General features: G+C 36.1%; 1 protein-coding gene across 1 annotated transcript; it reads right to left on the reverse strand.

Annotated features, from left to right (window-relative positions):
- Nucleotides 1-448: 448 nt before the first annotated feature.
- Nucleotides 449-27,008, reverse strand: DYNC2I1 (dynein 2 intermediate chain 1). Its single transcript, XM_050310522.1, has 24 exons — nt 26,825-27,008; nt 24,408-24,461; nt 23,484-23,907; nt 22,846-22,898; nt 21,917-22,240; nt 20,605-20,663; nt 18,782-18,839; nt 16,935-17,012; nt 15,944-16,139; nt 14,152-14,254; nt 11,443-11,572; nt 10,823-10,934; nt 10,351-10,445; nt 9,900-10,026; nt 8,846-9,018; nt 8,103-8,265; nt 6,837-6,950; nt 5,706-5,767; nt 4,939-4,990; nt 3,647-3,707; nt 3,295-3,391; nt 2,906-3,037; nt 1,903-2,126; nt 449-888 (listed from the first exon to the last, which is right to left on the reverse strand). The coding sequence occupies exons 1-24, from the start codon at nt 26,837-26,839 to the stop codon at nt 717-719; spliced, it is 3,078 nt and encodes a 1,025-aa protein (XP_050166479.1). The 5' UTR covers nt 26,840-27,008; the 3' UTR covers nt 449-716.

A 27,008-nucleotide genomic window follows, 5' to 3' on the forward strand; every position in this document is an offset into this window, starting at 1 on the left:
CAAAAATTAGTATTGTATGATAAACAGCTATGCTCTTCCTCTGTACAAGAGCTTTGGAAATCATTTGCAGGCTTAAACAGGTCAGTATTTTCTGGTTTACATCAGAAATCCCAGAGGATTTGGAATGTCAGTAAATCTCCCAAGCATATTGTTCACATTGTGTGATCCAAGCAGGTAGTGTACATCTCAGAACTCGAGTTAATCAGGTATTCCTTTTGCAAAGCTTCAGGGTCAAAATCAGAAGTAAGATATTTGTGATGTAAATTTGTATTCTGATATGTTGGCATAACATCTTTAGGTAGGTATGAGAAGGTTTTACGAAGCATTAGTGTTCAAAAGGCCCAGAGCTGGAAAACTCCTTAAATTCAGTTTGTACAGAGGCACAACTTTATGCTTGTTAAAGGATTGTTGTGATTTAGTCGAGTGGAGTAATGAGAAACAGCCATGCAATTTATAAGAACACGTTTTCGCTATTTTTAAAAGACACATATACATTTAGAGTACTCTCAATAATGAAAAGCATTTCAAATTTCTGAGTACAATAATGGTAAATTTTATTCTGACATTTTTATGATAAAAAATATTGTTTCCATTGAAATATTGTATTGATATTCTTTAAAGTATATACAAGTAATATACAAATATAAAATTACAAATATTTTAATTGCAGACAAAAATAATCTAGAAATTTTGCAATAAATTGTACAAGCCTCTTTCTAAAAAGACTGCAGTAAAATAGAATGCAGTTTGTCAAATTCCTTAGGCTGAGGTGATGCCCACTTCTTCTTTACATACTGAATGTCTATCTGGCCAGGTTCCTTGGCCAGCACGATGCCCAACAATCCATTTGCTTTTTCTGGTTCTCCCAGTAGAGCCATAGCTACAACCCTGAAATCAAAAGAACAGGAGAGGTTTTAAATGAGGCAAAATTAATAGAAATTGGTGCTTTCAAACATGTTTATGCCAGGTTACTTGCAGTCAACTGAATGATTCCTTTTTTTCTGCTCAAGTCCCAGCATATTCTTCAGCTTTTCACCACTTGCAATCATTTCATGTAAATATAACATGCAATTCTTTTCCCACGGATTCCACTATCAATTTCTAATCATGACTTGAAAGTTATTTCAAGCTTGTAAAAGTGAATGTTTTATGGCATTTTCCAGTACAGTGTAACAAGTTTTAAAACCGTACTGTTTTCTCCCCAAACCAGCAGCACTTTGCTATAGGGAAACTTTCAGTCAGAGGGACATTCACCAAGGGTAACTTGAGCCCAGGGAAGACAGAGTCCCCCAGCAGGACACTCATCAGGAAGGAAGGAGAATCTTCAGTGCTTTAATTCAGTAAGGTTGAACAAAGCTGCTGTTGGGCATCAACCTACAGGTGACCAGGTCTCTACCCTGGCTCCAGGAACAGCACTGTGGGATGACCCTGGTGTTCTCAGTGGGGAATATGTGCCAGGCAAAAATATTCTTGTTTACTCTGTGACAACCATCACAATGTATTTCTTTAGGTTGGTAACCATACCATATAAAGGCATTTTAAAATGTTGTCCAACATCTTGCCTATTTTGAACTTAAATGAACTTAAAATCCAGCGATTTTAGTGGGAGCAAATTTTTTCTCTTCATATAAGCAGCAGCAGCAGCTGCTCCCTCTACAGACTGTCCCGACTGGTAACACTATACCTGATTTTGATTTCTACTAACAGAACTTCTCCTTTATCAGACTGCATAAAATAATAAGTAAATAAACTAAAATTTAGCCCTCTGTAGTTTCACACCTTCAGTACTTTACAAAACACAGTTAGAAAAGCCAACACTAATGAACATTTAATGTCAAGCAAAAAAACTCCATGTAATAAAATTAATATTTTGTTAAAAAGAGAGCAATGCAATGCACTTACTTCTCTGATGGAACAGTCTCCTTTGCCACAGGAAACAAATCATTTTCCAGAAGATCCCAAATGTAAATGTTGGATGATGCATCCAGGGCAAAGAACACAGCAGGTCTTGTTAAAGCCCACTGCAGGGCAATAACTGGCTGGCCATTTGTGCTGTAATTCCACTGCATGACAGGATACTCTGATGTCATCTGGTGTAATCTAATGCTTCCATCAGAACAGCCAACCTGTATCACAGTCAAAAAGAAAATACCTTCTGGAATAAAACAAACTAAGCAAGATAACAACTGCTGTTCAACTCCTGAGAATAGCAAGCATATAAATAAAATCAGATCTCTGACTCAAGTGGCACATGTCTCTCACATCTCACTCTATGGACTATGTGGATTTTAGCTGTTGTATTTATGTATCAATATGTAACTCTGAGTTCAAAAGCAGTCCCTCTGTACTGCTGTATGTATACCAGAGTATCCACTAATCCTGGGTTAAAGTCCCAATTTCCTGTTTTACAAGAAGTTCTCCAACTTCACTAATACCATCATCCAGCACAAGTTGACAGCAATCTGAACTGGGGCAGGGTCTGCTTAGTGCCACATGTACTCTGTAAAACCAAGGTTGGGTTTAACACTATAATAATATTAAATTGATAAACTAAATCCAAAGAGAGGCAGATACCACTGCTTCCAGTTATTTTCTGATAACCTTTGTCTAACATTTACAAGTTTGCTCTAACCCATGTACAAAAAAAGCTATTCTGTGAAAACAGAAAATGACCTCTTCTTACAATCCTGGGTTACCTCTACCTCTAGGAAGACTTCCTAGAATTTTCAAATTATTAATAAATTCTTACAGTGACTCTGTGATTAGTGCTTACATTTAAAATCTTCATGGCAGATTTGAATTAGTGATGTAAATCAATTATCACATCTAGTTAAATATGTCAAATTAGAAATACTCCCTCAGCAAGTAATTAAAAAATGAAACTTCTATTAAAACTTTTTCATACCAAAAATAGTGGCTTTCCAAAAGGGAAGAAATCAATTGCAGTGATGCTTATTGATCTCAGTCCACTCTCCTGGGGCCTGAATAGCTTTGGAACAACTTTTAAATCATGTCTTGTACCGTGGCCTACCAGACCCTATGAATGATAAAAAGAAAATTAATTAAACAAAAAATCTGAAAATTTGCATTATAGGTATTACAAGAGGAAGTTAAATAATTCACAGAGTTGTTGCCTAAAAGATCCTTACTAGCTAACAAATTTTAATAGCTAACAGATTTTAACAATAGGCTCAAATTATAAATTTTATATACAGCCTACTGGTGAAATTCCAACTAACTGGGACTCTTCCAAAACAAAAATAAAAGTGAGATGAATTTCAGCACATTACTCACTATGTTTGTCCCAACAACGAAATGATTGGGATTAGAAGACAGAAATTTAATAGTCAGTGTCTGTGGCATTCTCTGGCGAACATCCTTTGGGAAAAGGCTGCAAAATCATTAAGGGAAAAGATGACTTTAATGCAGGAAATTGTCTCCAAAAGCTATGCAAGTACATACAGAAACTCTTGATTTAAAATATCTATGGCTAGCTCTAGGAAGAAATGTGTATTAAAAAACCCCTGAAAAACAACTAATGAAAATAATGTTAAATATGTCTTATATAACAGCAAATAAATAAAGTATAGGGGGAATTAGCTTTGTGAGATACACATGTAAAATAGAAATGTCCCAGTGTTCTTACCTGTTATTCAGTTCCATAGTAGAACTATGTACTAACTTCACTTTCCCTCCAGGAACTAAACCTAAAATTATATAAAATTATTATTTAAAGCACTTTGCATTAAAAAGTGTAATCATTAAACTGAATCCTAAGGTGGTAAGTAAAAGGATATTTCATAATTAAATTGTTTACTGTGCATACAGTTTTTGATATGTAAGAATCTTCCATCATTTACAACTTTTTACTTCAGAATCCAAATCTGAAGAGTTGTCATTTTTGACAGAAATTGGAAACATGATTACATGTTTGTTTTAGTTTATCAGCATGAATATAACATCCTGTAATATCACTCCATAAAACCCAATTCTAGCAATGCTTAAAATGTACATTTGAGTCACTTGCATCTTTGACAATGAATTTTAGTAATGAGAAACTGTAATAATGCTTCCACAAAGTTGGTCTATTTTGCTTGTTAGTAGAGAATAGCATAAATAATTAAAATCCTTCAAAGACAAAAATGTTTTCGCAAAGGAAAAAAATGAAAGCTGGTCACAGTAAAACTGTGACAAGACATGATCACAGCTTTAAAATGTACCTCTCCACAGACATAATACCCAGCTTTAGCTGCTTAATATAGCCTGACATTGAACACAAGCCTATAGAAAACTGATCAAAAATTCTGGTTTGTTGGCATGACTTCATTGTTTATTTATGTATTTTCAAAAATATCAGGATTTTAATCACAGCCTTTTCCAGTTAGGCAAGTATGTAAGTCTTAAGTTTGTTTAAAGAGCAAAAAATGGATTTTGCTTTATTCACGTAACTCAAAAAGGGTTGAATGGACTTGGTTCTTTACTTTTTCATGGAAACCTTTTTCTCACAGTAAATTAAGTACCTTACCCAAAAGAGAACTTTTAGGATAATTACCAAATGGAGATTCAGGCAACAGCGAAAGAATTGTAACAGATTTGTTAAAACTAAAGAAAGGAGAACCAAAGACATAGAATCTTATATTCTTCGAAAATAAAGCTTAGGGATATGGAAAACTGCTATGATATTATAAGAAATGTGGTTGTTTAGTGGCAATTACCAATACAGAATTAGCAGATGAGATTCAGATAGCAGTGAAAATAATTCTTATTATGCCTAACCAATAACCCCAAACATCAGATATGTACTGTTCAGAATCAATCTTTTCCTCAGTAATTTTTCCTTCTTCTAAACTACTGCTTGGCATCACTGACTCTCTCTCTTCTAACATCATAGTGTCAAAACTGGAGCATTTTATTCTACCTTTAATGTACAGTACTCACCTAAATCAGTTTGTGAACCAGCTAAATCCACTTTTTGCAATTCAACAACTACCTGAAAAGTCAATATTTACATTAATAAACAATCAATATTTACCAGACTTCAAAGTTTTTTAACTAGTTGTAATAATGGATGACATAACTCTAAAGGAACATTTAGAGAGACAGGTTTAACACTACAGTGATTTCAGGTGGATTCTCTAATCCCTGTCAACCTCTGCAATTCCAGAAATAGCTTCCCATGCCTGCTGGAAAAAAAGACTGAAAACATCTGATAGAAAGAAGAGTTGTCAGGACAGTAATTAAGAGTAACAGACCTCGTGCCTTCCTGGTCATCATATTTTAGGCAAGGCAATCTTAACCACTGATTTTCACTTTTTGTCTCTTGAACATTTGTTTTATATAAATTATGAATGCAATTTCTCCCCTACATTCAGTACAGTCTCTGACACCACTGTGATTCCAAAACAAAGCAGGGTGAAAGAGGACTGAGGTCTGTTATTCCATTAATAGAAATATGTGAACATATTCCTATGACATAAAGCTACTGATTGCCTGTATTCACGAATTCATGTACCTGTTGATAGTTTTTCCTAAGGACAACATTAGGGAGTCAGGTCAACAATTTTAAGGAGAATTCCAAGAGAATGGCTAATGCTGCTGTACTTTTCAGGGAGGAAATTCTCATCAGAAAGTCTGAATTTGAGTTGCTATATTTGAAGTATTTTATTGCTCCAACACATTATACTCTTCATACATACATTACTCACCCACATATTGAGGATTCCATTTTCATCCATTGAAGCTATCTGAAATAGAGGGCCTGACACTTCTATGGAAGGAATGGCAACAATTTATATTTGTACATTGACCTTCGTGCTGAACAATATCAGGGAATTTAAAACATTTCCTACATTAATACATTCTCTGAAACTTCTACAATCCTCTCAGCTGCCTATAAAGGGCAAGTGCTCTAATTCTACCAAGGCAAAATAAAGGTATGAAACTTTCTTTACTGAGAGAGTGGTCAAACATTGGAACAGGCCTCCTAGAGAGGTGGTCAATGCCCCAAGCCTGTCAGTGTTTAGGGGGCATTTGGGCAATGCCTTTACCGTGTTTGAACCTGGTCAGCCCCAGACTGCTCAGGCAGTCGGACTGGATGGCCCTTGTAGGTCCCTTCCAACTCCAACAGTCTGTTCTATATCTCTATCTATTCTAAAATGTGCAGTTTGTCCTACCAGAAAGGCAGATGATCTCTGTTTGCATCTTTTAAAAATGTCTGGATTCTGCATGGACTTTGAAAAGGAACATAAAGGGCAACAGATGAAATGTTGTAAAACCTGCAACATGAAGCACATTTTTTTAACCACTACAGATTTCAAAGTACAAATCTGAAATGGAAGTAATAATGCCTCCTCCAGCACACTGTCTGAGAATTTGAGGACATGAGGATTAGAATGTTTTTTGCCGAGGTTGGTCATAAAAAACCAGGCAAAAGGTACAGGAAAAACCACCAAGTACAGTCACACATTTTATGTGCTTTCAGATATGAGCAAGTTGCTTCACTTACTCAGACAGAGATTTTTTTTCAGGCATTATAGAAGCATTAAGACTTTTCTAAAGGCAGTTTTTGAGTGATAACCAGTTTTATCATGGAATAAAACATTGTCTGGAAAGCAGACATTATAGCAAGCATGCACCCACATCTGATGTGAAACTGCACTGAATGAACATTACCTAAAATTGAGGGCAGAAAACAAGCATGGATTTGTGTGCAGTTGATACTACAGACAAGAGGCAAAGCAGGATTATAAACTGACTTTTGACTGTGAAATATTTGCTTCACTAGATCCTGAAGAAAGACTCAGATGGACTGATGCTCTGATGAGTAGCTTACATACCCTCCTGAGAAGAGAGGCTTGAGAGCCCAAAACTGCGATCGGTGTCTAGAGAGGTTGAGACAGGTTCCACTGCAAGTACAGGAGAGGTGTGGTTCACTGAGTTTAGAATGCCATCTGTAATTATGGACAATGAGAGTTAAACATGATATTGCTTTCAACAAAAACCAGCAACAAAACCTTAATCACTTTTCAGCTTATGGGAGAATGATAACATAAAAAGAATGGTAAATAATGGACTTCATAAAGAATATCTTTGCAAAAGTCTCCAAGAAAATACTGCAAACTGTTTCCTAAACTAACAAAATACTACTAGGATAAATCAATGTTTCAATATTTCTGTTTACTTCTCATTTTCCAAATGACTGCTGCACCGTTAATGCCACTGTACCAGACACTGCATTAAAGTCTTCCATTTCAGGGTTAGCATGAAAACAATTATGATAATGTCAAGCTTCATAAAAAATAGTGGTAGAAATAAATCACTGCTTAACATAAAAAAAGAAAAAATCAAAGAAAAATTACTCTTAATAAAAATTAACTACCCTGAAACAAAGAATTCGCCCTGAGAAAATATGTATTTACCCTTTAAGAACGTTTTAAACTAAATGTGTATTTAGAGCAATTTTAATAAGTGTTCTTTGTCAGATACTCATGATTTCTGGACTTTTCCTGTGCACTGAACTTAATTTCACTTAAGACTAAAAGCATAAAGCTTTCTAAGTATACAGCATTAAACCTGCCTGTTTATATAAGCAATTACATGAAACTGTACCCATACATTTGCCTACCAGCCCAGTGTGCAACATAAAACCAAGCATTTTTGACCTACTAAAAAAATTAGGGCTGTCAACAACAAACTACTGTTTATTTTTACAAGGCTCCTGCAATTAGATACACTTGTGAAGAAAAGAGGATTTTGTGAATGTGTTTAAGTCAAACCAGAGAAATCTTAATATATGTATTTGATGTAGATCAAAAAATGTAGGTTATATTATGGGACACAATATATTGAAAACTGACTAAGCTAATGATTTCAGATGAGGTACTGGTTGAGCAGTCCATTTGAGTATTCCAATGCTCCTTAGGTTTTATAGCCGGTCCACCTCTCTGTTCCCACTGCTTGATGCACACTGAGTTGGCTTACATTTCTGTACAGCTATTAATTACTGACAATTTGTATGAGACTAAATATAAATCTTGAACTTGCTAAAGTGGGAATTATTTCACTGCACCCAAAATGACTAACCAGGATGCACAGATACTAACCTGTGGAAAATGTTGGAACTCTAAATGTCCAGTCAGTTCCACTCATCATCACATGAGGGTGCATTCTTGAGTCTTCTCGAAGATCCCAGACCAGCAATGAGCCATCTATTGTTCCAGCAAAAACTAATGTTGTTTTACTGGGGCTAAAGCAGCAACATAACACCTGTTAAACAGTAAAAACATGCATGGTTGGTATTATGATATAGGGAAATGATATGACAGGCCTGAAATACATTTGTACTTCCTAGTGTCATTCCTATAGAGGTTACACGTGTTCATGGCAAAAGGGCAATTTATTTTAAAAGGGGATGTAGGACAGAAGACTTTCAGTAGGCCTTGCCTTTTCAAGACAATTGTTTTGTAATCTGCATCTACTACCAAAACACTGAAGGGGTGACTCAGCTGGGTGACAGTGATGGGTAGAGAGAAGTCCTGACAACATCTAAACCAGATGTTTTACTTTCATTCACTCTTCAAACATGAAGTAGAGTCCAAGTAAACAACCAAAACAACAAAACACCATGACCATCACTACAACTTTGTTCTGGAGCACAAAATAGAATGAGAAGAGTGTTTAATTCACTAGGCCCTGATGTGTTTCTCAAAAGATGTCATATCTTGCAGCAAGACAAAACCCCCCAAAATTTACATTAGAAAGCTTTTCTTTTTGATGGGTTATATATATAACATAACCCCTATATACAATGGGTATATACAATATATACAACATTATTAAAACGTACCTCTGAGTCACATATTAAAACTTTCTGAGGACTGGAGGGCTGCCAGATGTTCCAAACACATATGAGGCTCTTTCTGTTCAGTAAGTCCACACCAGCCTTTTCAGGTAATCCATGAACAGAAAGTAGTGTCTGTCTCTGAACTTGAGAGACATATAGGCAGGATATTTTTCGGTCTAAACCATTAAGAAAAAGTCAAGAAACAGAAGCAATAAATAAAAAAGCAAACTCACTGCAGATGAAAAAGCACATTTAGCTGCTATAGCAACAAACAAAGGAACTAAGATGCAATTATGAAGAATATTTCTATTAGGAGTGGGTTGCTTTTGAAGCTATGCAATAAAAAAGGAGGGACTAGAGAAGGATTCCAAAATATCATAAGTGAGTAGAAAACAAAAAGCAAGGCAGTCAGGAAGTTAATAGAATAATTATTCTGGGCATAAGCAAGCCAATCTGATCTGACGTCAGTCTGTATACTGAAAATGAAGCTGAGCCTCAAACAGGAAACAGCACAGGCCAGGTTTTTGCTGGGTCATCTCATGTGTTCATGTTAGATTAGGTGTGTCATAGGCCTTCCTAACACAATTACAGATGCTCTATTTTTCATTTTTATTTTCCTCTGAACAGCTACTGTTTATATGGGGAAGATATAATTTCTTTTCCAATATATCAGGTGGTATTCTCCCTGCTCAATAACCTGCCTTTATTTACAATTTGGGCCCTACTGTCAGCATAAAGAGCCCAAACAAAATTACACCCCTTGGGATGGCCCCTCAACAACAGGGGCAAGAAATTACATGCATCATGCTAATTGCTGGCTATATTTCTGATAGGGATAGCTGGAAAATATTTCTTGCAGGATGCTCTGATGTTACCTACGTGAAACCCATCTGCACAGTCACAGCAGGATTAGTGCAATTAAAAGAAAAGTGGGGTTTACATCATCTGTATATCCTGATATGTGCTGTTTGCACAGTTATGACAAAGAGCATGATATTTTGCAAAGAAAGAAGAGTTCACTCTGTACACTAAAAGGTGTAGAATAAAGTTCCCTTACCATGGAGGAATGGCTGGTTAGTGTTTAACTGGAAACAGCTATCACTAATAGACAGACTGGCTTGTCCAGATCTCAGTTTCCTGGGTTGTGTTGCAACTTGATCTTCCTCTAGCAAAACAGCAATCACCTTTCAAACATAATTACATTTATAGAAGTAAAAGGGTCATCTTATCTTTCAGCTTTGCTATTTTTAGCTTTTCCAAAGCCACGTGGATAAATTTAATAAACCTTTATCAACTCTTGTTAATTTTGTATCTTTGTAAATACATCTTTACAGACACAGAAGTTGCACAGCTCTGATTCCATTCCTTTGCAGAGAGATGAATCTCATTGATAATGAGTATTATTTAAGTAATTTACACAAATTAGTCAGAACAAGAGCTGTAAGGGATCTATCACAATGTATATTTATGTACACAGCTCACAAGGGATATTAAGGACACAAAAGTACCTGGCAGGCAGACCGGAGGAAATTTGCTAATCTTTGTGAATCAATTTTAGGTGTTAGAGCTCCATTCACTGACATATCCTGGCTGTTTCTTGGACCTACAGAAAACCAAGAAAAAATAAACAACCAAACTTGAGGCTTCAAAAGGGAATCGGTTAAGGGAAGTGGAAGAACAATTTAATTTTTAAGCAAGAGGAGAGTGGTAGGAGTCAGCTTTTCTTCAGCAGGAATAGTAGTGTTGAAGACAGTACTGGGGAATCATTTTTGCTGCCAACAGAAACAGCAAGCCAGAAGGAAGAATTGTTTCTGCCACTTGTTCTTCACCCCCCTCCCCATGGGGATTCAAAATGCCTCTGGCAGTTTGGTATCAGTGCAGCCTGACACACTACACATTCTGACAATTAATGCACAAAAAAGAGAAAGTTTACATGACACAAACACATCCATAAACGAGTAAGATTAAAATGTTCTTCACCTCCAGATACAAGAGAACTTTCTCCTGGATGCTGTGTCCATTTCTCCAATGTCTCAACTTCCTCAGTCTGAATGTCTCTATCGAGATTGTCCTCGTTGCACTGAACGTACGCCTAAGGTAGAAAGAGATCAGTGAATGGGTGACACAGCTAAGAATGACAGCACATAACTGAACAGGACTTTGTAATTTTAAAACTGATGGGCTCAGCCTCTTCTGTTTGTAAATTCAGACCTAAGCATACTGACACACTGTTCCTATTTTGTGCATGCACATTTCACCACATTTCACACAAGAGTGCAAAATTACAAAATGTCTCACGTGATGCATAAACACCAAGCCAGCATATCTGGGGACACTGAGCCACAGACAGTCAGAAAGCCCTTTAGAAAATGGGGAAGGAAAATGAGAGAGTCCTCTTCTAACACAGAAAGGAAATGGTCTGCCTGGTCAAAAGTTTTGACATTGGTGCTTTATGGTAATTAGGGTTTAGAGATGAAAATTATTAATTGATTACTCTACTGTTCTATTAGCTTTAGGAACTTTCTTTTTAAGGAAAATTATTTTCAAAATGAGCATCAGCACTTTCAGGATTTAAGTATCACTGTACATTTGTTACGCACCTGCTTAGTGTTCATTTTACCAAAATTCCTGATATACATGTCGTACTCATTTACAGGGGGCAAATCCAGTAATGAGAAACTAACTGAGAAATCCAGGTCAATTAGTGGGAGAAGTTCTGAACTCCGTTTTCTTTAGAATTAATTACAAGAGAGAAAAAAAAACAGTTAAGACCAAGTATTTGGTATTCCAAAAGAAAAGCAACGTGATTTTGTACAGTACCAGAGATCTAACAATCCTTTAATCTGTGTGAATTGTACAAAAATTAATTAGCAGATCAAAATATATCAATAGAAGTATATAGAATATCATTATGAGTTTTCATATTTCATAATGATCATATTTGAAAACACAATCCAGACTGTAAATGGCAAACCTGGTTTATTATTAAACCCACACTGTCAAAAGCCCAGTAGATTATCTTTTCTAAGTATTCAGAAGCTGTTCTGTGAGGTAAGAGATGAATTTCTCTTCCACTAGTTAGGATGGTGGCTAATTCTCCTAAACTCCTTTTATTAACTTACATCACTTGTATATGTACATGCTTTATAAAGTTCCTCTCTAATATCCTGGCTTTGTTAGAGACCTGCAAATGTATCTTGAATGACCTCCACTTGCAATAGAACAAACTGCCTGAATTTGTACCTCTTTGCATCATTAGGGAAACAAATAACAGTAGCAGTTTATCAATCCTGAAATATATTTTAAATATACAAATGCAATTTATTGCTGATTCCAAACCCGTGGCCATGAATACTGACCTCTTGCCCTAAAAGCAGGCCTCCAAAAAACTTCAGTTACTGGAGTGTTGGATTTGATCTAAACTGTATGAAAACAAGTATTCGAGATTGAGGGAGACTGTGTATTTTTCCACTTGCATTTTTAGTTTTGAGTAAGATTAGCACCTTGTACAGGATTTGAGATACCTGGATCTCTTTGTCCTATGGAACACCAAATCTTTCCATCTTCCTAAATTCTCTTGCTGGAATGATAAAAAAATAACTCAACTGCCTTATCCATCTTCCCTCAATCCTTTTATTTTCTGCCTATCTTAACTTTTATTCTTTTTCATCTTTACTCACAAATAAAACTATAGTTTGATTCTTAACTGGGAAACAAGTCTACCTTCATATACTGTATCTTACTCTGTAAAGTGAAAAACCACATTTATATGACATTATTATCATCAACTACAAAGAGATTCCTATCACTCAACTTGTGTGGGATGTGTGGATAATGAAAAGACTGACAATCTTTGTCACAATTCATATGACTATCTACCTGCTGTAATGACATAAAGCTGTTAAGATATATCATTTTAAGAGAGAACTGCTTGAATTACATGCAGATGTCAGTTTACAAGTTAATTCCAGGCTCTTCCTATAGTGCAAATCCCTTGACAACGAGAAAATTTTTGCAGTCTCCCTGTCTCTCTCTTGCACTTTCAGGTTTTTTTCTCATGTACTTAAAAACTATAAATAAATACAAACCAGATACATCTCTTTTTTTGCTACTTGATGACATTTTCTTACACAAATTTTATTTTAACTTGTGCTTCTTAATATATCACCTCTTCACAAATGTGGGCACAGATTGCTAAGATCTTACTCAAATACCCAAAAGTTGCTTCCTAATTGCAAATCTGAGTGATACATGCACACAAATCCTTAAAATAAACTAATAAGCTCATATTATTTCTTACAACTCCAAAATGCCACAGCTCATTTAAGGGAAGCTTTCAGCCTATTTACTGGTAGTAATGTGTTATCACAGCATTAAATTCCACAACTCCTTTCTCTCTCCCTCAAAAGGCTTTGTATCTTCACAAGCTATTTATGTTGTCAGCATGCACACAGAGTTATATACATAGCCATGATCAGTCATAGCACACAATCACTAGAGGTTGAAAAACATTCCAGCAGGTCGTTCTTCAGACATGCCTTCCTGAGTTTCCTAATCCATCTCCACCATCTAGAGAGGAAGCCCAGACAATGACCTTGCGTAAAATTTGGGCACATAAATTTAGGCAAGGTGAATTAGACAGTTTATACAATAAAATTCTCCCTATGTGAAGATTAGTCACTGATGTGCAGCCATGAAACAGCAGAATCTGTTATTAACAATAACATTTAATAATCCTGCTTTATGCATCCAAGTACTGCAACAGAAAATTGGAGGCAGATACAGAGCTTCAGATAAACCTGGAGCTCCTGGCAAGTCCCACAAAAACCAAGCATCAATTTGTTTCTTTAAAATAGAGGGATGTCTTAGATATCTCAAATCTAGATCAATTTTAGATCAGTAATAACATGTTTTTACACCAACTGGTGTTATCCCTGAAAAGAAACATGCTATTTTGGCAACAGTATGCACTAAAAAGTGTCTTGATTATTTCAAGGAATCACTGTTCTGCAGAGACCCAACAGCAGCTAAAGGCTTCTCTTTAGTACTTTAGGTCAATATCTAATTAAGTGACTGAAGAATTATGATGCACATAAACTGACACATAGATAAATTTCTGTTACAAAATTTTATGTAGCAAAGCCTGCCCATTACACTTACATAAGAACTAATTACTGTTAGCCAACAAAATAATATTTGATTCTATAAGCCTCAAGTTTATAAAGTTCACATATTTCAAATACAATGAAAAAATGTACATCTCACACAGTGAGCTGCCATTTTGTGTGGATTATTTAGAATACACTTACATCTGCTTACTGGCCATCCTTCGGCTACTTTGTCGTTGGTTTGCCATTTGAAAATCCATGAATATTCCACAAAAAGAGTTTCTGACAGTTTCTGACTGGTTTTCTGTGATATTATACAACATTGTTAGTGTTACAGTACACACTTTACAGTGCATGAAAATGTAAAGCAGTAAGTCTGAAAAGCAACAGATTTATTACAACACAGCGACCAAAACTGACTCATTTGCAGGCTACACAAAGGGCTCCATCACAGCTTTCAGTATAATGAGCTTCACTTCAGCAATGGGCCAGGATATGCCCCTTATTATGGTCTTTTATCAATCAATTCAAAATGACTGGCCATAGCAATTTTTGTTTTAGAAGACTGTGATGCAGAGAGGGCCTCTTTCTTTCTCTTGCCACTAGCAGGTCCCTTGTTCCCCCATGCACAGTAAAATGCCCTATGATCAATTCTAAAAATCCTACCAAATTCACACAGACTTCCCCCTCCAAATGAGAATTCATCACTAGGGGTAGTGGAGAACCCCATCAGCAAAAACTTAACTAATGTCCTTGGATGAATAAGGAAAACACTGAAAACTGTTCTTCAAAAGCCACAGTTAATAGACCAGCTACAATAACTGTTGTCATGTCTATTTTACTCCCTTTTCAGGCTAAGTGGTAGCTAATTGACCTTAATATCCAACTTCCAGTCAGGACTAATGGTGTTTCACTTCCTCAAAGGAAGACTGCCTTTTTAGGCAATACTTGTAATATGCTTTTAAACTTCTAAAAATAAGTACCAGAATGAGCAACAACCATTTTAAGCAAATGAGGTCGAAACTTGGTCAAAAAAAGATGTGTTGTGTAAATCAGAATAAAGTACCAATTTCTGAAACAAATTCTGAAATTTTAAAATCTGATTCTATATTAGAATGTTGCCCTGTTCATTAATGTCCTAATATCCTGTCCTATAGCATTAATGGAAAAAATTTATTGATTCCATAATGCTTATTAGAAAAATAATAATTGCATAAATCTTCTGCAAGAAGAAATTCACATTACTAGTACTGACTGCAATGACTTTTTTACTAAACCGAAAATCTATTGACAGAATCATAGAATTGTTCAAGGCAGGAAAAGACCTCTGAGAGATACCGTAAAGACTCACAGAAACTCCATGCTATTTTTCCATGGCTGTACTAACAGTGTATGAACCAGACTAAAAAGCTATTTACTGTTCTTTAGCACAGTGATTATATACAGTCATTCACATGAGTGTGGAGGGCAAAGGGGAACCACAACTGTAGGAAAATAAGTAGCTCTGGCACTCCCAGGTGTCAGATCAACTGAATGCAAGATAACACTGCAGAAAGAGCCTGCATTTAAAAGCTATGTAGGACCAGATATCTCAGTAGTATCGATGCTTCTCTCACCTTCCCACCCAGAGCAGAGGCTTCAACTTTGCTTAAAAGAAAAAGGTGATTTAATGCCAGCGGAAGCCCCGAACTGTTCTAACACTCCTCCAGTTTTCAAAATCCAGACTCTTATATCCTCTCCTCTTACCCAAAATAAGATGTACTAAATGTCAGTCTGTACATTTTTATGCTTCACATTTTAGATGATTAGTAATGCCTCTGAATCATTCTTTGGTAATGTGGAAGTTGCAGTGCTTACCCACAAACCTCAGTGACTCACTCAGAGCACCAGACTTTGTCTTTAAGCAGACTTCTAGAAAAAGTGGCCTGTTTACTCCTAAGTTGTACGTGTTACTCATATATTTTACAAAAAAGATTGGTATCTAGTCACATACCCATGATTGGTTCCTTTCTTTCATCTTCAAGTTTCTTCAGCGGTGAATTAAAAATTCTATCATTTTCTGCACTAATTGCTCTTTGAATTTCTTCAATTTCCGATGTTCTGGAAAATGGTATCTCCCTTAGGTTTTCTTCTACATCTCTTTCTTCACCACTTTTGTCTTCATCATCTTCAAAATCATCTTCATAATCCTTGAAAAGTAACAGAACTTTCAATAACTAATAAACATGGATTAAAGATGCATTTTTTCAAGATCTTTTAAAGAAATTATAAAATGCTGTCAAAATAAAAATCTCATGCAGATGGCTATAAATCCTCTGACTGAAAGGCATTCTAAAATAGTTGTTTGATAGAAATGCAATGGCATCTCTTGATTGTACAGTAATTTTAAGCAAGACAAGACAATCCCCTAGTGTTGTCCTTCAGTGCCCAGAATAGTCTTTCTTAATATCCTAGAGTAGAATCTATATATTTAAGTGAATTATGTGTTCATAATTCTTAAAGAGATGAAATGATGATGTTGAGTGGCATAAATGCTTCAGGGATGTATGAAGTCATTGATATGATAGTTTTAATTCAAGCTGCCCTTTAATGGCAAGTTCAAATTTACTAAACTGCCACACTATCTGTTTGCAAGTCCATGCACAAGGCTCATACTTTAATAATTCTATTAACTAAGACAATTTATCTCATGCCAATCCCATGTTCATATCACCAGTGATATGAACAAGTCCTTAATGTGCTCATTTCTCTCCACTGAATGGTAAAGGGCTACTGATGAAAGCTAAATAAATATATAGCAGAGAATTTCTACATAACATTTTAATTCCTCATTACCTACTGTTAGCCAAGTTAAAGGTCACTGTCACAAAAAAACCCTAAACTAAAATCTATGTAATATCCTGCAATTTTTATTTCTCTGAGCAGTTATTCACTACTCTGATACTCAAGAATTACTTCACAGACAACTGTATGCTTTTACTTACTTCAAAATCATCTTCATAATTTGCTGCAAAGTCATCAAGTCCTGTGTCTGAATTATAGACATGTGTATCTTTCATTTCCTGAATGAGAAAAATAAGTGAAGCTGTTAAATAATCTTACAAAAAATATCTTTATCTCCCAAACCCTAGCATAAAATAGGTTAATAGTTGTTGTTCTCGGATATTTCTGTATTTTCAACCAAACATACACCATAGAGTTTATAAATATAATAAGTGTATTAACAAGGGTAATTAATTACTTAAATGAATAGTCCAGGAAGAAAAACATAACTCAACCTTATCTTGTGAAGACCAACTGTTTTTCCACCAGTATTTTTACTGGAAAAGACATAAAAACTGCTGTGTTGCCTAGAATTTCCACGATGGTGTAACAACAAAATAATACTGCTCTACTTTTTTGAGTATTAGACAAAATTACCCCTTATCCTTAAATTTTACTGGGGGACTCATACTGTTAATAAAATAGTGCAGATGTTGAAACCAGGAAAACAGAGACATGGATACCACAGGAAAATCATATATTTTTATACATAAATGACTCTGTTAACATTGAATCCTCTACTTTATTTACATGGAACAAAATCTATGGTATCCCTGAAATAACTTCAAAGAAATTTCCTTTCTCTAGCTTATTAACTTGATTAAAATAATGCCATTTATTTACCCAAACATGTCCCTCAAACAAACGAGAAGCTTAAAATGACACATACTGATCTCTATCCAACCTTTAAGCAGCTTTTTTCCTCAATGGCATCTTCAAAATCAGGGATTAAACTATTCACATATCAGGGCTTTCAACAGGTTGCAAAATGGAAATAAATGTGAGGTTTTATGAAAATTATCCAGCACAACAGCACAGCTTATTACCTGGTTCTACATTTACAGCTGGTTGTCAAGTTAGACACAGCTTTGATCCTTCTGTGACTTCCCAAAAGCTACAGCCAACTAGTTTTCCCAGGATGTAGCAGTTACACAAGTATTAAGGACATTATACAGCAGTGAGTAGCTTCTACAAATACCTTACTTTTCAGAACTATCAGACTCCTGGAAGTAGGATTAGGACCATAGTACCTCTAGTTGCCACTTTTTGTCATTTCTCAACTCAACCTTTGGATCAACAATAAATTCTATAAGTCAAATTGTCCATCTGGGCAAAACTTCTCCAATTTGTTCTGCCTGTGAGGTTGCAGGTACTCAGCAATAACTAATTCATATAGTATAATTCATGTCATTTTAAAAAAAATCCTTATTCCCTTTAGTAACACACTCATAAAGATGGTTATAGTCCTTATTACCTTACTGTAATCATCTCAGAATTATTCCTACAGAGCAGTCATTTTTATTAATAACACAGTTGCTTTTTAACCTTCCATCTTAAACCTTTTTTTTCCACACACTATAAACCTCCCCCTGTCAGCATTTGTCTGGGGTCCTACTTTAAAGTATAAATGGAGAATATATTGTCAGTACCAAGCAGGATTAGGAAGTCATGCTGGAACACCTGGATGGCTGTGGCACTTGGAGTAACAAACATACAAAGAAAATCAACAGCTTAAATTGTAAACCCCTGGAATTTGATTTAATTCTCCCTGTTGAGAAGATACTGAAATACAGTTGAATAGATGGCTACCTACAATGTTTAACAAATTTATACAGAAGAAATAAATTTTCTAATGCTGTATCCAGGAAGGCAGATTAGGAGATGCCTGAATACCAGTATATAAATCTCACGTTATCTTTGAATGTATTATATTGAAACACAAATCTTAATTGTTCTTCATCTCAATACAAACGGACCATTCTAAGTTTTCAAAACCAAATAGTTTTACCTCTTCTCTTGTGTCCTTTTCCTCTTTTTCAATGAGTTTTCCTTTATCTTTTACAGTCCTATTGCAAAAGAAGAGAATATCAATTTTATTGGTTAACTCAGAAGTTCTGTTTTGGTTTTGTCTTCTGGGGGTTTTGTTTGTTTTGGGGAAAAAAAAGTCTTTTTTCATGAAAAGGAAAAAAACACTTGAAAATTTTGAATAAACTGAAGTATTTCTACTAATATTTCTATAGATCTCTATTACACAGAATTATAATAAAACATCCAAGTGAATAGTCAGCTAAGAACTGCAAAAATGTTGTCCAAATTTAACACCTATAATTGCATCAAAATGGAAGAAAAAGTAAGGAGGAAAAACACCTATGAAACCCACACATTTATGGCTTGTATTAATGTCTACAGTGAACTGGAGATCAAGAGCAGGTTGGTGCAATGTGCTTAAAGCCATAAACCACAGACTGACTTCAAACCTGTGCTTTCATTCAGGAGTTTTATTCATGAGGAAAATGCAATCAGGGTCAGAGAGCAGGAGAAAACTAACAACCCACTCTGCTCCTTAATAACCTATTTGATTATTTTACGAGTATCAGACTTCAAGAAGAGAATGTTTTGACTTATTGAGTATTCATATATACTGCTGTTGGGACTGATAAACACAGGAAAAAGCAAGAATAAAAATTAAAATTTGGCTGGATCCCATCATAACAAATTAGAATGATTCAACATTAACAGTGTTTGAAGCTGAACCAGGGATTTGGGACATCCCTCTGAATCAGATTGCCTTCCTTGCCATTCAGGAATGGTTCACTCCCTTTTCCCAGCTGTGCACAAACAGTGACTCGCCCACAACATCCCATCAGCAACAGCTTCAAAACACTGCCTGAACACTCAGCACTGCTGACACAGTTGAGCGCTGCTGCCAGGGAACATCCCAACATGTGTATTCTGAAACCTGTCATGGTTTTCTTTTGTACAGAAATACACTTCAGCAGTGACAATTTCACTGGAACCAAAGGGATCTGTGCCACCCTTAACATTACTAATAATCAACAGTGGCAGTGACTTCATTGTCTGCCAGTGTCCCCAGCAGCCACCACACCAGACTTCTACTGAGTCAGGAACCTAAACAAGGGTTTAAGAATGACAATTGCAACTAACAACATTCCCGGAGAGTTAAGATTTCAGAAAGTTGTATAGGAATGTCACATGGCCCGAGAATTAAAGAATGCAGAGAGAACTGGAATGTACAGGAAACTTCTGTAAGATTTTATATTTGCTGGTAATAAAACTAGGACACATAATCCTGAAATTCTACTGAGGATGACTTGGACTTTCATATAAAACTGCAAAATTGTGATATATATATCCAATGTTTTATATACTATCCAAGAGAAGAACTAAGTGTAGATATTCAAATTAAAACAAACAACATAAGGGAGTCTTATATAGTTTATCATGAATCTTACATGTGTCCACGTGACTGTATCATGAATTTCCAGATGGTAAAATACACCATTTCTGTCTCCCAAACTAAGTGCCCAGATTAACATATATATATATATATAGCTTGCAAGGATTGCAAAATAACTCTTGCTACCCTGGGATACAAAAAAAAATAAATAAATGGAATACAAAGACATACATTTTTATCTGAATCACCTTAGGGGCAAAATTGCTACTGTATTAGGCCTGTGAAAAAACATTATATTCACCCCAGATATTTGAGATCAAGAATTCATGCTTATTGGTTTGGTGGTAAATGAATGTTAGTGGATACTGCCTAGTATCCAGTAGTCTTCACTTATTTTAAATCTCTGAATTTACCTTAAATGCTGATGGATTGTTTCCTCTTGAATCCTCTCCTCCTTTTTGTATTCACTGTTCTGTAAAAGAAGCCACAATATTCACATGTCAGAAATGTTGGGAGGAAATATGTATATGAACCTGTATTAGTAGCAGTGTTATCAAACAGTAAGAAAGGTTTCTAATCAATGACATATTATTTTTTATTTCAGTCATTACTTGTAAGATGTTCTGAAAAACTGGCTAGGGACAACGGGCCTGTTCTGAAGGGATTTTAACAGTTTGTACTCCAACTATTTACACAAATTGGACCCAGGGATCAGGGAAACAGACTCAGGCACTTTCAATACCCAGTATAGAGACTTGACTCTTAAATTCTGTATTATGAAGGTCTCCCTAAATTTGGAAATGTATTCAATAGGTTGTTTAGCACAAAAGTGCTTGTCTGTACTCATGAACTTCAGAAAACAAAGCACAACTCTGGGACAGAAGCATCATCGTGTATGTTCTGTAACAGCTACTTAAATAAATTTCTAAGGAAGACAAACCTTGAGCAAGCTCCTGGCTAGACTTTTGTTCCCTGCTGCAGGGATCATTTATGGTGGGCCCCTACACTCAGGATGACTAATATTTTCACTAGAAAATATATTTCTGAAATTTTATTTGAGAACCTTGTACATCTTCACTCTTTAGGCACTAGCCTAGACCATCTCAATGGTAATACGTTCCATAAAACTTATCTGATTTTAAGAGTTACAGATTACTAGACACTTCTTCTCTCATTCTTGCAGAATGCTTATAAAAACCAGTAAAAAATGTCAAGGTTTTGATGAAGTCTTTAGGAAACAACATCATGCTCTATATTAGAAACATAAAAGATGTGCTTCAGAGGTAGAGGCAAACCCCACGAGTATGAAGGGTCTGCATTCACATGCCTACTTGTGAGTTAGATGGATGTGCTCCCTTTATAGACAACATGGAAAATAGCTTCTATTAAAATCATATTTTTTTATAGAGGCAGCCAACACACTTTAATGGACCTCAAGCCTAATGGCAGCTTCTCTTCAAGGTGTTTGTAAAAATTTCAAAAGTCATAGCAATAAAGAATTTTATAAGTAAAAGGTGTTTCTAACATCAGCGAGTTTCTTGATTAAATTTAATGGAAAGAATCAGCTCTGGATTAGGATACTTAAATACAGATGTAGTCTTTCAATCTACCACTTTAGCCTCCAATTTCAGAAAATGCTGATTTACAATCCCAGTATTTTTATTATTTTCCTATCTATGCTGCATCAAGAATTACAGTAAACTATAATGTTTTGACAAAACCTACCTTTAGATCATGCTTCTTTCTTTCATTGTCTCTGCTTTTTATTCTCTCATTAACTTCTGCTGCTTGTCCTTCTCTGTCGCCATGGGAAGATTCCTCTTTAGACCTCCTTGATTTATGTTTTTCTTCCTCTTCCTTTCTATGCCGTTTGTGACTTCTTTCTTTTGAAAGCTTTTCTTTTTCTGGCCCAACAGAATGTTCTTTTTTTTCTCTGTGTCTTCTTTCTCCCTCTTTATCCAACTCTTGATCTCTCTCTGACTTGTGTACACGGTCATCTTCAACTTTGTAGGCTAAAAATTTGTCCATTTTCCTTCTTGCATCATTATCCTGGAAAGAGAAAAACAACATTAAAGGGTTAGAAAGTTCTCCAGAACTATTTTATCTTCACAAATCTATCAATTTTTGACCATTACAATGATGTATTTATAAGTACTTAATCTTTCTGTCACATGGATCTTCCAATCACTTTTTTTTAATTTCCTACAATAGCAAGTTTGAAATTATGATAGCACTTCAGATTCTGACATTTCTTCTGGGACATTACATATTTTGCTACAGAAAATTCTTTGGACTACATATTCTTCACACAGAAATTTAATTCTTTTTTACTAGCTGGAATAAAATAAAGTAGGATGTATCAATTACCCTTCTAATAAAGTCATAAATAGCAAATGGAAAATTTTGATGTAACTGTACAAAAAATGAAGCACTGTTTGCTCTGAAAATTTTATTTCATGTTTAGTTTAAGAAAAATAAAGCATGTCCCTAGAATAGTTGAGATATATTTTTGTGTGTTTTGTACACTTGTGAGCACCTTACTATGTATGCACCTCTAGGATTTCTTGGAAATGGAGTCTGATCCAGTTTCTTCATTATTCTACAAATTTATCATATTCTGTTATGAAACACTCCACTACTTTCCCTTCCTTTACCTTTTTTTCTTTATGTCTTCTCTCTCGCTCTTCACTTCTTGTTTTCTCCTCCTCTAGAAAACAGATGTATAAATTAAGGAACAAACTTTGTAATACTCAAATGTGTACATAATTAACTCCAGCATATAGAAAATAGTATTTCGGTGGCATGTGTTTTCTCTAACACAAAAGCTTTCCAAAAAGAAATGAATATTCTGTTGAAATTATCTCTCCAAAGCTGGTTACTCCTTCTTCTTTCCTAATGAATCCCTTTGTTCTCAATTGTCTTGTGGAATGGTAGGAATAATGGCACATGCTACTAACTTCAGCAGTCACGCTGCAGGTTGGGGATCCAAAGGGATCACTCAGTGGAGAATGTCTGGGCAGGAAGGTTCTTGTTCTCTACAAGTCAACTGACCAACAAAACCAGTGACATCCATCCTCAGTTCAGAGGAAGGGAAACAAGCATCACTTTTTTTTTTATTTTTTTTTTTAAAGCACCTAAACTAGGTTACCAAAAGGTTCTATAAAGATACATGTCAGTAGGCATTCTCACCTACCTGTCTCGATCCTCTCCGTACAGATGGGGTATGGATTCAGAGCATTCCTATCTAAATATCAAATATTTCCAAGGACAAAAGCAACCTAAAGCAACTTACCCAAATGATGCCTGCTTTCTCTTCTTCTGTGATGTTTTTTATCTCCTTCTTCAAATGATTTCAGATTATTTTCTGTATCTGTTTGCTTTATCTCATGTCTCTTATGCTTTTTGTCTCCTTCTCTATCACTCTCCCTATCTTTATGTTTGTGAACACTGTATCTTTCCTTCTCCAAATGGGACTCTTGGAGCTTATCTTTGTATCTCTCTCCGTCTCCTCTCTGGTGTTCTTTTCCCCTTTCCCTCATTTTATCCCTGTCTCTCTCACTGGATTTAAGCCTCTCTCTTTCTCTTGTTCTTTCCTTGCTCTTCCCTCTGTCTCTTCGTTCATGTCTATGAGTGTCTGTGTCGAGAACAGACCTATCTTTCAGCAGTTTCTTTTCTCTGTGCTTTTGGTCTTCATTTTGACTATCTGGTTGTGATGCCTGAAATTAAAAAAAAAAAAAAAAATCTATTATTATAATTCAGCAATCTATTTTGATATTAGTACACTCATGTGGAAAAAAATAATTGGTGGGTTGCTAAATGTTTATTTGATTTCCCAAATCTCATTAAAATGTGATCTATTTCTAGGCTTACTTTGTAAAATTACTAACATTATGTCTGTGGTTACTGTAAAAAAGGACTAATAAATAAAATAATAATAAGATAGATATTAGAAAGAAGTTTTTAAAAAATACAAAAAGAACCTAATATGAAAATCGATGGTGTAGCTGACTGAAGCCTGAATGCCTATTTGACCAGCAGATAATGTAATTACCCAGTTTAAAAATGCATGACAAACATGATAGATAATGAAAATAAATACAATAGATAATATATGTATAGGAATAATATATACATATAGGAATGTGAGTAGACACAAAGCAAATTCCACTGCTGTAAGGTAACAACATCAAGACTACTAGAAATAAAATAAAATCACCTTAAGATGTTTCCTAAGTTCTTCTGATTTCCAAGTATCTTCTTTAGTTCTTCTCTAGAGTAGAAAACACAGAAGAGCCTGAGTAATTAATTTGCAGGGAGGACAATATTTCAAAGGAAAGGATCAAGGTGTATATGGCAAGTATCACTGAGTTTTTTCATGCAAACAGTAATTTGATTTAGCCCTAAGATCTATTTACAGTAAAGCTGACCTGACTGGGCCTAGAAGAGGCCTAAAGTTCAGATTACATGTGTAAGTTCACTGCCACATGAAATATTTGTATGCAGCACTGAAGAAAAAAGCAAAAAGACAATGAAACCAATCAAAGCACACATGAGGGCTGTTTCACAGGAGTGCTCCCTAGGTCATATTTCTTCTATCCTCATTCGCAGAGTTCCTGCTCTCGATTGCTTGGCTGCTGCTACAAAGACTAAACTAAAAAAATCATCTTGTTTGGGATCACTAAGGCAGGGGAGGAATTTTAATCTATTGAATCTTCTAACTAGTTCATTGGAGGATGATGACTATATCCAAAGTGACGTGATCAGGCTAGCCTTATTCTCAAATTTAGACTTAACTGGTTACCAAAGATGACCATTTTCCTAAGTGAAGCATCAACAAAGCCTGAAAAACTCAACAGAACTTGTGTGAGGGTACCCTAGATGGGAAGAGAACAGAATGCTGTATTAAAGCCTCAAATAGTAACCTATTATAAATCTCTAACATATATGATCATGTTTTGGTTTTAGACAATATTCAGTTATATATCAGCAAAGAAAGAAAGAATGCTAATGATGTTAACAGCTTAAAACCAGCATAACCAACAGACAACATCAGACAAGGTTCTGAGATTTATTTCAAAGCTGAGGCAAAAAGCACTCAGCAAACATTCAGAGCTGATTCTCTGGCACCCAATAATATGCATTTGCCAGTTTTCTGGGGTGTGAAGATTTCACCTTCCCCTTCCCCCCACCAGTATCTGTTGCTTTTATATATGATGGTGTTTCACTTAAATCTCTGCTTTTGCAGGAGACTAATAAACACACAGAAAAAGACAGATATTTTATAAAGTTTAAAGAAACAATACCTTTGAGACTACTGTAAGTAAACGTACACATACAAAAATGTTTAAAATAAGCTTTCAAAGGATTTATTGACGTTTCTCACCTGTCTGCTAATTCAGAAGTACTTACATATGTACCTATATACTCATTAAACAGATTAAGATTAGTTATTTCAATGACACAGAGGTTTAACTTCATTCATCAGCCTGAGAGCATTCAGCTCACATAAAATACCACAGATTTACTGAACTCAAAACATGCTGTGAAAATTTTTACCATTTAAGAATCCATGCTTTAATCTAAACAGAAACCAGTCAGTGGAACAAGAAACCTTGCTACTTCAGAGAAACTCCTCAAAGGAGATCAAAAGGCGTTTCTCCATTTACAGGTAGAAAGACTAGAGGTTTTCAGAATGTAATCTTTAGTTTTGAACTAATTTAAGAACTCAGTTTACTACAGTTCTAAAGAAAAAGAAACTCGAAGAGCAGTAAGAGAAATTTCTGTAGCTTTTAAAACAGAGAAAAATTCTTTATTTTTTACATACAAATATTTATCTTTCTTATTTCCAATATGAGCTGCCAATTCGAGAGCCCTCAACTAGGTAAGGAGCACGAGTGATAGAAGAGAAACAGCACAAGGAGGGTTCCTCCTACAGCGTGGCTGTTGGTGCCACTGCCTCTGGCTCTGAAAAATATCAGATCAGAGTTTACCTTCCCATCACAACTCATTAGCTTACCCCCTTTCACTCAAGCGGTGACTGATGTACCACAGTTACTGAAGCTGGATCTAAAATTTTCCAGAGGGATACTAATGCTCCACTTCCCACCCCCTGCCCAGCCACTCTATTCCTACTGCATTTTCTGTCCAGCACGACCGCAAATTAATTAGTTGCAAAATCCAGATTCACACAACAGCAACAAAACCGACTTGACACTTCTGCTTTTTCAAGTGAAAACGTGACACAGTAATTGATGTTCGCGCGGGCACGTGGTTTTGTTTCCTTTACTCTGGAGCTCTACAAACTTTCCATATTTTAACACCTTAATGCGAAAGCGATGCGGGTTCCTGGCAATGAGAGGTCAGGTGGGTATTAAACCGAGAATTAAACATACAATGTGAAGCATGGGGGGTTTCCCAAAGCACCTATCGCCTTCTGCAGGAAGCTGTGTGGCTGGTGCAGCCTCATCCCTGTGCTGGAGGGATAAGGAATTCCTTACGGCCGCTCTTGGCTGGGCGATTCCCGGGACAAACCGGTCCCAGCAGAGCCGCGGGGTTCTCGGGGCCGGCACAGGGCACACCGGCGCTGTGTCCTGCCCTCGCCCCCGGCATTCCCGGCTCGCCGCTTCCCCTCACCTTGTCCCCCTCCATGTGGGGGGTCCGGAGGCCGCGTCCGGCCGGGCCGGGATCGGGAACAGGGATCGGGATTAGGGATCCCGGCGGCGCGTCCGGGCCCGCCTGGCAACCAGGGGGAGCAGCCGCTGGCCGAGCGATGGATGGCGCGGCCTGGGAACGCCGATACGGCTGCGGAGGGGCTCCC

Source organism: Myiozetetes cayanensis, unplaced genomic scaffold, assembly GCF_022539395.1.
Source record: "Myiozetetes cayanensis isolate MyiCay16 unplaced genomic scaffold, myiCay2020 scf1, whole genome shotgun sequence".
Classification (NCBI taxonomy): domain Eukaryota; kingdom Metazoa; phylum Chordata; class Aves; order Passeriformes; family Tyrannidae; genus Myiozetetes; species Myiozetetes cayanensis.

Coding starts and splice junctions, on each gene's coding strand:
- DYNC2I1 (XM_050310522.1), bottom strand. Junction 3,392..3,646: donor ACTATGGAACTGAATAACAG/GTAAGAACACTG, acceptor ATGATTTTGCAG/CCTTTTCCCAAAGGATGTTC. Junction 2,127..2,905: donor TTGGAAAGCCACTATTTTTG/GTATGAAAAAGT, acceptor ACTGTGATACAG/GTTGGCTGTTCTGATGGAAG.